Source organism: Zootoca vivipara, chromosome 1 (genome assembly GCF_965207765.1).
Source record: "Zootoca vivipara chromosome 1, rZooViv2.hap1.1, whole genome shotgun sequence".
Taxonomy (NCBI): Eukaryota; Metazoa; Chordata; class Lepidosauria; order Squamata; family Lacertidae; genus Zootoca; species Zootoca vivipara.
In genome coordinates, this window is record NC_142582.1 from 61,843,665 (window position 1) to 61,856,117 (window position 12,453).

Consider the following 12,453-nt stretch of genomic DNA (forward strand, 5'->3'; position numbering starts at 1 on the left):
GCATCATTCCTGACCACTGGTCATGCTGGCTGGGGCAATGGACTTGCAGTAAAACGAATAATATCTGGAGGGCACATTGTATTCTTCCATTAGAATGGAGCTATAAATGCTTATTTAAAGGTACACGTTTGTTTCCTCTTTTTCCATTTCCTCTTCTCTCTGAACTGTTGATGTGTATAATGTAGAGTCTGGGGCATACTTCTTTTGCTCAAAACCTCTTGCTCACGGCCATAAGCAACAGCTTATTTCAACTACTTCTTGGAAGGAGGGCGATCCTCCTTCCCCATTCTTAAGCAAAGCCAATTGTTTGCAGGCTCGTAAAATAAGCAAAATAAATAAATAAATAAATGCCTGTGATTAGTACTCAACACTGCAGCTGCAGCTGCAGAAATCAAGGCACTTTGTTGGTTTTGCTGCAATGGATCAACCTGGCTACCAGTCTGGAAATATGTGTATGGGCTCAATTCCAAGCAATGATACAGTGTATGCTCGCCAAAATCAATTATGCACCTGTTTAAAGTATACGGAAATTTCAGTTCCTCTGTGTGACAGGTCAAACATCCCTAAGTAAAGGTATCATAAACTGGCTCTTCTGTAAGACTTAAGATGAAAACACTTGGCTTTAGATTTGTTCACGATTTGTAAAATGGAGATTTACATTACTAAGTACACCTGCACTTAATCCACCTTTCAGCACCTGTGATATATAGGCGACAGGTGCCAAACCAGTGAAATAATGTTCTGTCAGCATGTGAAGGGAACTTCACCTATTATGATGTCTGTTGGCGTAAGAGGTGGGGAACCACAGGTGTAAATGTGGTTCCCCAGGCCTCCTGATCTGGCTCTTATGACTTCTCCCTGAACATAAGGTACAGTGGCTGGAATCTTTAATACTTCCATGAGTTTTTGAGGTTAAGATGTATTTTCATTGAAGACAGATCTCTGCCCATTATGACTAATGCAAACCAACTTGCAAAAATATTTATTTTCATACCATACCAACTGTCACAGTGGCCGGAGTGGACTACTTCAGAGTAACGACGCTACGCAGCTCTGCATTTTATTCTTTTATTGGTGCTGCGTATTTACAGTGCTCAAGTCATTGCTATTTACACGGAGCGATGTTGTCAGTCGGTTTCAGAACCTCCTAATGGCTTTTGGCGCGTCTTTCTCCAACACAAAAGCTTTGGCAGACCCATCCTCTTGCCCCTCCTCTTCCTGCGTAACTCTGGAGTTGGGGGGATGGGTCTTCCCCCCTTACTTGCCCCTTCCTGTCCCACCTGGGACCCTGGCTCCTCTACCTTGCCTGAGCCTCGGACACGACTTCCTGCTTCCCCACTGGAATCGGAACTCTCCCTGCTTTCCCCTTTGCTCGGGGACGGGCTTGAACTCAGGAGGGGAGGGACTTCGCGATATCCCCTGTCCCTCACATCCACCCCCCTCCCAAGCTCTCCTTCACCCCTCCCCAGGCCCCCCCCATGTGTCGGTGACGACTGGAAGCCTAAAAACTCGGTGCTCTCCGAGCCCGTTGGTGTGAACACCTCCCCCCAGTCCTGCGAGCCCCCCCCTTCCGCCTGGGAGGACGGGAATCCCAAAAAGTCCGTGGCGTCAGAGCTGGTGGGGGTAAAAATGTTTTGCCAATCTGCTCCTTCCTCTGACTGGGTGGATCTTGGCGACACCCATACCTCATCCTCTGGTTCCTCAAACTCCGCTTCCCAGCGCCATGGTGAGCTGTTCTCCCGTGCCTCCTCCTCCTCCCCCTCCCTTTCCATGTGCCAGGGCTTGGGTCTGTGGGGAAAGAGGGCGTGAAATTCTTCCACCAAGAATTCCTCCTGTATCTGAGTGGCGGGAACCCATTCATTCTGGGACGGTGGAGCATCCTCCCATGCCATGAGGTACTCCAGGCCCCCCACCCCCCACCTTGAATCCAGGATGGCCGTGGCCTCATTGAGTTGCTCCCTGCTTTCCCTCTCCCCCCCTCCCTCGGGGGTTTGTTCGCTGTCTCTGAGCCTGCTGCTTTCCCTGTACGGCGACAGCAGCGATCTATGAAACACTGGATGCACCCTCATGTCCTCTGGCAGTGCCAGCCTGTATGCCACCGGGTTGACCTGTTGCGTGACCGTGAAGGGGCCCAGCCATTTGGGTGCCAGCTTTTTGCACCTCCCTCTGGTGGGAAGGCCCTCCGAGGACAACCACACCTTGTCCCCCACCCTGATGACCTCCCCTTGTCGCCTGTGGCGATCTGCCCCCTTTTTGTACGCTTCCTTGGCCCTCTCCAAGTGTTCTCTGAGCTGCTGGTGCACCGTCTCCAGTTCCTCTGCCCAATCCTCAGCCTGTGGGCCCCCCTCCTCCTCCTCCCTCTCCCTCTCTGGGAAAGATCTGAGGTCGCGCCCGTAATTGGCCTTAAAGGGCGACACCCCTGTGGAGACGTGCACTGCATTGTTGTAGGCAAATTCTGCTAGTGGCAAGCGATCCACCCAGTCCGTTTGCCGCTGGCTGACGTAGCATCTCAGGTACTGCTGCAGAATGGCGTTGACCCTCTCCGCTTGTCCGTTGGTCTGCGGGTGTCTAGCCGTCGACAAGCTGACCTCCACCTGCAGGAGGTTCATGAGCCGCCGCCAGAACCTGGAAACAAATTGGCGGCCACGATCCGAAATAACCCTTAAAGGTAATCCATGCAGTCTGAAAATGTGATCAACAAACAGTTTGGCTGTCTCTTCTGCCGAGACTGCCCTGGCACACGGTATAAAGTGACACATTTTGGACATGAGGTCCACCACCACCAACACTGCAGTCTTACCCCTGGACGAAGGCAGATCTGTGATGAAGTCCATGGACACCACTTCCCACGGCCTGTGTGGTGTGGCTAAGGGCTCCAGCAACCCTGGTGGCGCTGCTCTGACCACCTTCGCCCGCTGGCAGGTGGTACAGCCCCTTACATAGTCTCGAACATCTTCCCTCACCCCTGGCCACCAGAAGTGTCTCATGACTAGGTGAGTGGTCTTGTCCCTTCCAAAATGCCCCGCTGTAGGGTTGTCGTGCATCTGCTTGAGGACCGTACGTCGAAGCTGGGTGGTGGGTAGGTACAGCGCACCCTTGTAGAAAAGCAGCCCTCTGCGTTCTGCAAAGTCTTTTGCCTGCTCCCTCCCCCCTCTCAGTTCTCTGAAGATGCGGTTGGCAAATCCATCCGCTGCCGTCAGTGCTGTGAGTTCTGCCTCGCTCACCACTGCTGCTCCGCAGGACCATGCCGACGGGGGGAAAATGTGCCTTGGGGCTGGTGGCGCCTCCTCCTCCATGTACTCTGGCTTGCGGGAGAGGGCATCCGCCCTGACATTCTGCTCTCCTGGGATGTAGTGTATGGAGAAGTTGAAGTTCGAGAAGAACTCCGCCCACCGTATCTGCCGCTGGTTGAGCACCCTGGCAGTTCTCCAGAACTCCAGGTTCTTGTGGTCTGTGCACACCTGGATGGGGTGCTTGGCGCCCACCAGGAAGTGTCTCCAGTGCTGGAACGCCGCGTGGATCGCAAGAAGTTCCCGATCAAAAACTGTGTAGTTTCGCTCGGGCTGGGTCAACTTCCTGGAGAAGAAGGCACAGGGTCTCCACTCTCTGTTGGCGTCCAGTTGCAACAAAATGGCGCCCACAGCCTTATCAGAAGCATCTGTTTCAATGCGTAGGGGCGCGTCCTGAACCACGTGGAACAGGTTCTGGTCTGAGGCGAACACCCTCTTGAGGCTTTCGAACGCTGCTTGCGCCTCTGGTGTCCACCTGAACTTCTGCTTGCCTCTCAGGCAGTCAGTGATGGGAGCCGTAACTCGAGAGAAGTTCTTGATGAACTTCCTGTAGAAGTTGGCAAAGCCTAGTAGGCGTTGGGCATCTTTGCGCGTCCTGGGGCTGTGCCAGTCCAGGATGGTCTGCCCCTTGTCCTTGTCCATTGCCAGCCCCTTGTCTGACAGCTTGTAGCCCAGGAAGTCCACCTCCTTGGTGTGAAACTTGCACTTCTCCAGCTTCACATACAGGTGGTTCTCCTTCAGGCGCTGTAACACCTCCCTGACGTCCTTCACGTGCTGCACTGGGTCGTTGGAGTAAATAAGGATGTCATCCAGAAAGACCAAGCATTTCCGGAAGAGTAGGGACCCCAGGACGTGGTGCATGAAGGCCTGGAAGCATGCTGAGCCCCCTTGCAACCCGAAGGGCATCACCAGATATTCAAAAGAGCCCAGAGGCGTGAACATCGTGGTTTTCCACTCATCGCCTTCCCGGATCCTGATCAAGTTGTACGCCCCCCTCAGGTCTAGCTTGGTGAAAATCTTGCCTCTGCGTGCCGCTGTCAGGAGATCATCCACTCTGGGCATGGGGAAAGCCACTGGCTCTGTCACCGAATTCAGCCGTCTAAAATCCACCACAAGACGGCGCTGTTGCGTGTCTTTCTTGTCCACCCAGAAGACCGGGCTGCCCCCTGCTGCCTTGCTTTCTCTGATGAACCCCCGCTTGAGGTTCTTGTCGATAAAAGCGCGCAGATCCTCCAGTTCCTGGTCTGACATGGCGTACAGCTTGGCTGGGGGTATAGTTGCCCCAGGCACCAGGTTGATCTGGCAGTCAAAAGGCCTGTGTGGGGGCAGGTGGTCGGACTCCGCTTCACTGAAGACCTCCTGCAGGTCCCAGTATGGTTTGGGTATCGCCTCACCCCCTTTGACGTGCATGGTGGCCACCGTGGCTATCGGAGGCCCCTCCCCTGGTTGGTGCTGCATGCAATGTTCCAGGCAAAAGTCCGATCCAAAAGTGATGCATCTCTGATGCCAACTTATGGAGGGGTCGTGGCGCGCCAGCCAGCTCATGCCCAAAACGATTGGGGGGTCTGAGATGGTGGTGACGTTGAATGCCAGTGTCTCTGAGTGCCTTCCAACCGTCATTCTCATGGGGGGGGTTTGATGAGTGATGGCCCCTCCCAGCAGCTCTCTGCCGTCAATGGTTGCCACGTGCAGAGGAAAATCCAGCTGCAGAAGCTGGATCTGGTGCTCTTCTGCAAAGTTTCTCGAGAAGAAGTTGGCTGAGGCACCACTGTCAATTAGGGCGAGGACCGTCAATGGATAGCCATTTGGGAGCGTGAGCGTCACTTCTAGAACCACTCCTGCTCTGGGAGGGGTGGGCTGGCTCTGCTCCTCTCTGTGCGGGTGGGTGGGCTGGGGCTGTTGTCTGCTGACTGTGCCTGGCTGCCGCCCCTTGTCTCCTGCAGCCAGGCTTTCCCGTTTCCCTGCTGTGGTGCTGCGTCAGTGGGGGAGGGCACAACCGTTCCCGCCTTTCCTTGCCACTCCCTGCGATGTGGGCAGTCTCTGACGAGATGCTGGGGGGAGTTGCAGAGAAAGCAATTCCCACCCCTTCCCTCCTTGCGTCTTGGCGCCGCTGGGGTTTGAAAAGCCCGCGCGCGCGCGCTATCAATCTGCATGGGTTCCTGGTCCTGACTGGCCCCAGGCGTGGCTTGAAAGGGTTGTTGAGGGAGTGGCTTCTCCTGCGACCGTGGGAACCAAGCCCGCTTTGCGCGCGTTGCTTGCTTGTCGCTCCATCTGGATTCCTGCCTCACCCCCACCGCCAGAGCCGCTTTGCTCAGTTGATCCATATTACTGGGCTTTGGACCTCTCGAGAGCTCATCCTTCACCTCCTCATGCAACCCCAAGTAAAACGCCGCTTGCATTGGGGCAGACTCCAGATCCCACCCCAATCTGTGCACCAGCATGGTGAATTTCGCCCAATACGCGCGAACTGTCATATTTCCTTGGCGTAAATTATGAAGTTCCTCCTTAGTCTGGTCCATATGACTATCGGACGAATACATCGTTTTCAAACCTTCTAGAAATAGTTTGACATTCTTCATGCAAGGATTCCTTGTTGCAATTAACGGTCTTAGCCACTCCCTGGCCGCCCCTGTAAGGTGCTCCACAATAAACGCTACTCTGTGCTCATCATCAGGGAACTCATCGTGGTGCAGCTCAAGAGCATACACAATCTCAGTCTCAAAGCCCTGAAACTCCTTCGGGTCTCCATTGAACTTGCTTACTAGGGTCCCGGCTCTCCTTCCTGGCAGCACTTGGACTTGGGGTGCCCCTCCCGCCTTGTTTTTCTCTGCATCCAGCTTGTTTTGGAGGTCTACCGCCACCGCCCTTAAATGCTGCTCTTTTTCCTGGAGCTCTCTCACCTGTTCCGCAAGTTGTAGCCGGTCGTCCTGGACCTTCTTAGTCTCCTCTTTAGCTGCCTTCAATTCTCCCTGCGCCTGCAGCGACAGCTGTTGCAGTTCTAGCTGGGCTTGCTCAGCGATCTGCCGCCACTTCTCCGCCTCTGACACGCTCATCCCGGCAACTCCAAAGTAGCCCAAAAATGATTAGGAGGTTGCTGTCACAGTGGCCGGAGTGGACTACTTCAGAGTAACGACGCTACGCAGCTCTGCATTTTATTCTTTTATTGGTGCTGCGTATTTACAGTGCTCAAGTCATTGCTATTTACACGGAGCGATGTTGTCAGTCGGTTTCAGAACCTCCTAATGGCTTTTGGCGCGTCTTTCTCCAACACAAAAGCTTTGGCAGACCCATCCTCTTGCCCCTCCTCTTCCTGCGTAACTCTGGAGTTGGGGGGATGGGTCTTCCCCCCTTACTTGCCCCTTCCTGTCCCACCTGGGACCCTGGCTCCTCTACCTTGCCTGAGCCTCGGACACGACTTCCTGCTTCCCCACTGGAATCGGAACTCTCCCTGCTTTCCCCTTTGCTCGGGGACGGGCTTGAACTCAGGAGGGGAGGGACTTCGCGATATCCCCTGTCCCTCACACCAACTATCAGAAATGAAGGTATATCTTTTTCTTTTTATTAATCCAATGTGACCACATTAGACAGGAGCTTAAATAAAAAAGAGATGCAACATAGTGGTCCCTTCGGGTTTTGCTTTTAATACCGGTACAATGTTTGAAGACCACTATTTCAACATGATGCTTTGATATAGGTCATGCAGAAGCAATAGCCATTTGGGAACCACAGACCTTTGCAAGTTATTGTACATCATTATATTTCTAAATCATAGTCTGTTTCTAAGTCAATAGAATAATACATCTATTCCCAAAGACAAAAAATGCAATCTTTAATCCCTTACTTCTGGGGTAGTTCAAGTACTTTTCATATATCTACTTCGGTACAAAGGTTGCTATCCACAAAACCTGGAACTCTTAGATTTAAGATGCTCTATCTACGTGTCTAAAAGCTTGATTTAATGCTCTTCTGCATGGTAGTAGCAGTGCACAAGATCAGAGTTTTGCCTGATTCCCATTGAAATTTGTACAATTTGATGATCCAAAAAGTGTGTGAATTGCTATACATGCATGTGGTGGGCAAACATAATTTGCTGTGGGTTCCCAAGATGTGAATTTTCAGTGGGGTGCACATATGTAAGATCATCACACGTTGCTATCCACAGTGGAAATTTGCTTTTCATCACAGAAATCAGTTGTGTTGTTCGAAAGCCAGCATGGGGCTCTTTGTCCAAGTGCTGAATCCACTGGGGATTTATTTTGCCCAAGGTCCGTAGAAATGAGAGTTACAAAATTCCCATTTGTTTCCTTGGAGGTTGGACAGCAGAACTTTCAGTGAAAACCCTACTTGTGTAGTAGCACATACAAAAATACAAAAATACAAAACCCTGCTAAGTAACCAATGAAAATATTGTACAAATAACTAATGGTTTGCAGGAGAACTTTTTCCAAACAGAAAGCAAACCTCCTCACATGAAATCTAGCATCTAAGAGCCAAGTGTTTTTTTTAAAATTGGTTATTAAATAGCAGCTATGGAGGTAGGTGCTGAGGATCAGAACCATGCTGCAGATGGTGGGTTTTAACCCTTTCTTCCTGCATCATAGTCTTGATGTAAAATGCACTGCTACATTGCTGTTTTTTGTGGGTGGGTGGGTAGGATTTTCACTGAGACTGAAGTACAGAGAGAAAGGTTAACCTCTCTTCCCATTGCACCATAACCCTAGTCCTGGTCCTCCTAGCTGCTGTTTAGCCAATGAAATGGGACCACACATTGAACATCGCATGTTATTTAGCCTTTAGCTTCTAACTTTCAAACTGCTTAGTGCAGGCATCCCCAAACTTCGGCCCTCCAGATGTTTCGGACTACAATTCCCATCTTCCTCGACCACTGGTCCTGTTAGCTAGGGATCATGGCAGTTGTAGGCCAAAACATCTGGAGGGCCGCAGGTTGGGGGTGCCTGGCTTAGTGTGTCTGTCATCCCCTTGAAATCTGTGGTAACATTTGAGGGTAAGCAATTTGCAGACTCTACCTGGCTCCCCCAGGTACGCCATTCGGTTTCCTGGCACTTGGTGATTGGCTCAGTTCACACAGTCAGTTGCCAATCAAATAATCCTGGCATATGGTGAGTTCACCTTTGGCATTCCACCTGCGATGGTCACTCACACTTGTGAATCATGGACTGATGTGAGGAAGGATGTACACGTAAACTGCTTTGAGTTTATTTTAACAATCAAACAGCATATGAGTTTTATGTAATAAATAAAATAATAAATTAATGTGTGAACCATACTAAAGCAGGCTTCATCAACCTGGTGCTCTCCAAATGTTTTGGATTACAGTTCCCATCATCCCTAACTGTTGGCCATGCTGGTTGGGGATGATAGGAGTTGCAGTCTAAAATATCTGAAGGACACCTGGCTGGGGAAGGCTGGCATAATGTCTCAGTGACATCTATGTCAAATGCAGAAGCTAAGAAGCAGGCAGGACAGGAGCGTATCCACTAAGCAAGATGGCAATGAAAACCAAGGATCACCTACTCCCAACTTGGCTAGCAGAATTTGTGAGAGTTCAATCCAATCTAGTTCAGGTGCATAAACTCTTCATGAAATTTTATGTCCTTTCCCCTTACACGTCTGCTCTATGCAAACACCTGATTTAACTCAGATATGATTTTTGCAAGCCATAGTGAGAAAAATGAACAGATTGCAATATTGCATAGCAGCAGTTAGAAAAATGGTCTGAGTCCCCACTGCCTTGTGGGTTCGAGGCATGGTATTGGGGGCAAAGATTTTCATTTTATAGGAATAGAACAAACATCTCACTTTAACACTAAGGAATCAAAAGCCCTGCACAGCAACTCAGCATTTGATGATGATGATGGCCGTAAATAACCCTCATTGCCATCATTCTTCTTTGAGAATAACTATTAACATCATTCCAGTCTTTGATGCATAATTGTCACTCTATATTCTTTTTCATTAGCATCTTGTTTCTACATTCTTTGGCACCTGTATGATAACTGCATACAAATTATTTGCACAATTCCTAAAGCCTTTTGAATGGAGAATTTTGTCTACCCACTAGCTTCCCCCTTAACAGAATGCTGCTCTAGAAATTCTAGAATTCTGGAACTTCTATAAATCATGTTCCATCGGTCCACTTGCTGGCTGCAGCAAAGCAGCATAAGCATCTGTGGCTAACTAGAGGTGGTGATCTTTTCTTACCATGATGGCCTCAGCTTGCTTGGAGTCCAGCTCTGACACTGCTCGCCGGAAGCCTTTGGCCGAAGAACTGGAAGAGTTTGGGGTTGGCATCCTTGCTGGTGCACTGGCTCAGCTTTCAGCTTTGCTTTCCCTTCTCTTCCCTGGGCTTTTATAGGGCAAGTCTGACGTCAAAGACCCTTTCCAATCCCCCTCTGCCCACCTCCCTCTCTCCAGCCTGAGGGAGAAAAGGGGAGGAGGGAGCAGAGGCGAAGGAAAGAAGCACTTGTATCCCATTAAATCTAATTGCTGTAAAGATTACAGGCACCCAGCTTCTGCAAATCCACCGTGGGCACTTCTGCTGCACCCCAAAATACTTGGTAGGCTAAACGCTCGCCTTGTGCTATATTGCAGCTGATTCTTCCACTGTGTAAGCTGTATATTCCATAGGGCTCTGCTCCAGTGGGAGGTCCAGTTAATGCAAGCATCTTAACACTGCCAAACAAGAAATGAACAGGAGGAAACCAGCAAGAGGTGCTTCCTTTTAATCATAGGAGTCTGGCTATATGGGAGTAAGGAAAATATACAGTACTTTAAGATTAGTTTTAAGAGTTAGGATGGGCGAATCTTTCGCTTTCAGGTTCTATCAGTTTCTCATTTTTCCAAATGTAAGTTCAGTTCCCCATATTTCCACTTCTGCATTATTTTTCTTTAAAATAAACCCTCATGGAAATTCATCAGCATGTTGGTGTGAATCTCTTCTTATGTGCAATTTTTGCCTAATGTACAGATCTTTGCAAAGAGGTTTCCCCTACTATAATGCAGTTTGGGGTGTTATTTTCACCAATATTTTCATTTTTATGCATACTTTATACAGGTATATGCACTTCTGTACACAGTACTTGACTTGCTTGGTTGGAGAACTGCATTTCAAAATTCAGTGCGAATTCTGAAGGCTGGTCGTGTTTCAGTCCACGTACTGTTTCAGAAAGTATGGATTAGGTAGGTTCCTCAAATGTGAACTGAATTGAATTTATGCTCCATTCCTAACTGGAAGTCAGAGTGTAGGCTGGTAAATTGGGTCAGAGTTTCACTTGAATGGCCAAAATGCTGGCCCTGTGGTATGTGGAGCACCCTGCTCATTCACAACTACACAAGGAAGGATGGATGAAATAACACAGAGCTTCAGGGTGGGGGTTGTCCCGATTCAATGAATCCTGAAGACTAGATCTCTGATTCAAATGGATGTTGTTCTGATGACTTGGTATTCTCCCCCACCCTCAGCATCCAGTACTAAGAGCTAACCTTCTTCTGAACACAGAGGTTCTATTTAGATCTCATGATTAATCACAATTGATAAAGTTATCCTTCACGGTGGAAAGATATAGTCACCCTATGATTCTCAGTGGAAGTTGCTGAATTTGGACTTATGACCTATTGCAGCAACTATGAATCATACTACTGGACCTCAGCAGATCTGCTTGTCTTAATATACCTTGTCCACCAGAATTAAAGGCCACATTAAAATATTAAGCCAGTCATCATCTGCTGGCAACATCTGCAATCAAATATGGTGATACCTGGGCAAGGCCTGCTATGGGGTGTCCTCTAGGGTGGAGTCTGAGATGGAGGCAGAAGGCCTCACTTCACCTCCAGCCTTCCTGGGAGCAAGTTTCTCACTTAGAGCCAGGGCTTTTTTTTCAGCCATAGCTCACCGGAACTCAGTTTCAGCACCTCGCAGGTGGCCGCCATTGTCATTATAAGACAACAAGGGAAGAGTTCGTAGTGAGCTCCAGCACCTCTTTTTCTAGAAAAAATAGCTCTGCTTAGAGCTATCTGTTGTCCTGCCTTTTAGGTTATTGAGGACCAACAGTTATTGAGGACCAACAGTTTATTGAGGACCAACAGTTTATTGAGGGTTCTTTTGGGAAGCAACAATGTTTGTCAACGCCTCTCTCTCCCTTCACAGAGAGCCTTATACTACTGAGCATACCAGCATCAGCTGTGTTACTGCTGATGACCTATAATTTCATTCCAGTGAAAATGGGACTTGATGTAGCCATGGCAATTTCATAGACATACAGTTTTGGAGCATCAGAGATCCCAGAACTTATAAGAGCAAAGACAGATGAACTGTCAGTTCACATGCTCTATTGTTTGTGAATGCCATCATTGGTGAAATCTCAGTATAGCTTCCAGTTCACATTTATTAGCCTTTCAGCCACAAGGTGGAAAGAAATAGCACCTATCAGTGACAATAAGGCAGCAGTGGGGAACCTGTAATTTGGCCATTTCAACCAAGCCACACCCACCTGCCCTACACCTGGTGTCATATGTGACACCAGGTTTGTGGCAGGTAAAGATGTAACTGCATTCTGAAAACAGTGGTTGCAAGCACTACTGATTAGCTCAGGGGTCAGCAAACTTTTTCAGCAGGGGGCCGGTCCACTGTCCCTCAGCCCTTGTGAGGGGCCGGACTATATTTTGAAAAAATATATGAATGAATTCCTATGCCCCACAAATAACCCAGAGATGCATTTTAAATAAAAGGACACATTCTACTCATGTAAAAACATGCTGATTCACGGACTGTCCACGGGCCGGATTTAGAAGGCGATTGGCCGCATCCGGCCCCCGGGCCTTAGTTTGGGGATCCCTGGATTAGCTGATCACTGGCACCTGCAAAACCCTGGGCCTTTGCGAGTGTTGCTGTGGCACGAGAGGGTTTTGTAAGCACCAAAAACAAGGCATTTCTGGAATTTGCATCAGCCATCAACCTTGGCATCTCTGTTAGTGCTGTGTCCCATTTGATATGCATTTAGTGCTAATGCCAGAAACCTTTGATTTGGGTTTTCCTATGTTAGCATTTGGATCTCTGTGGTTTGCGAACGTAGTCATCCTGTTAATGAGGAAAGACAAGCTGGAAAGGAATTACACATGAAAAAGAAAAAAAAACCCAGTCTTG

General features: G+C 49.1%; 1 protein-coding gene across 1 annotated transcript in view; it reads right to left on the minus strand.

Annotated features, from left to right (window-relative positions):
- Nucleotides 1-9,635, minus strand: part of TH (tyrosine hydroxylase) — a 30,045-nt gene extending 20,410 nt beyond the window's left edge. Inside the window, exon 1 of the mRNA XM_035123707.3 lies at nt 9,513-9,635. Within this exon, the coding sequence (XP_034979598.3) occupies nt 9,513-9,602 (90 nt within the window). The 5' untranslated portion in view covers nt 9,603-9,635. The remainder of the gene's footprint in view (nt 1-9,512) is intronic.
- Between the last annotated feature and the right edge of the window lie 2,818 nt (nt 9,636-12,453).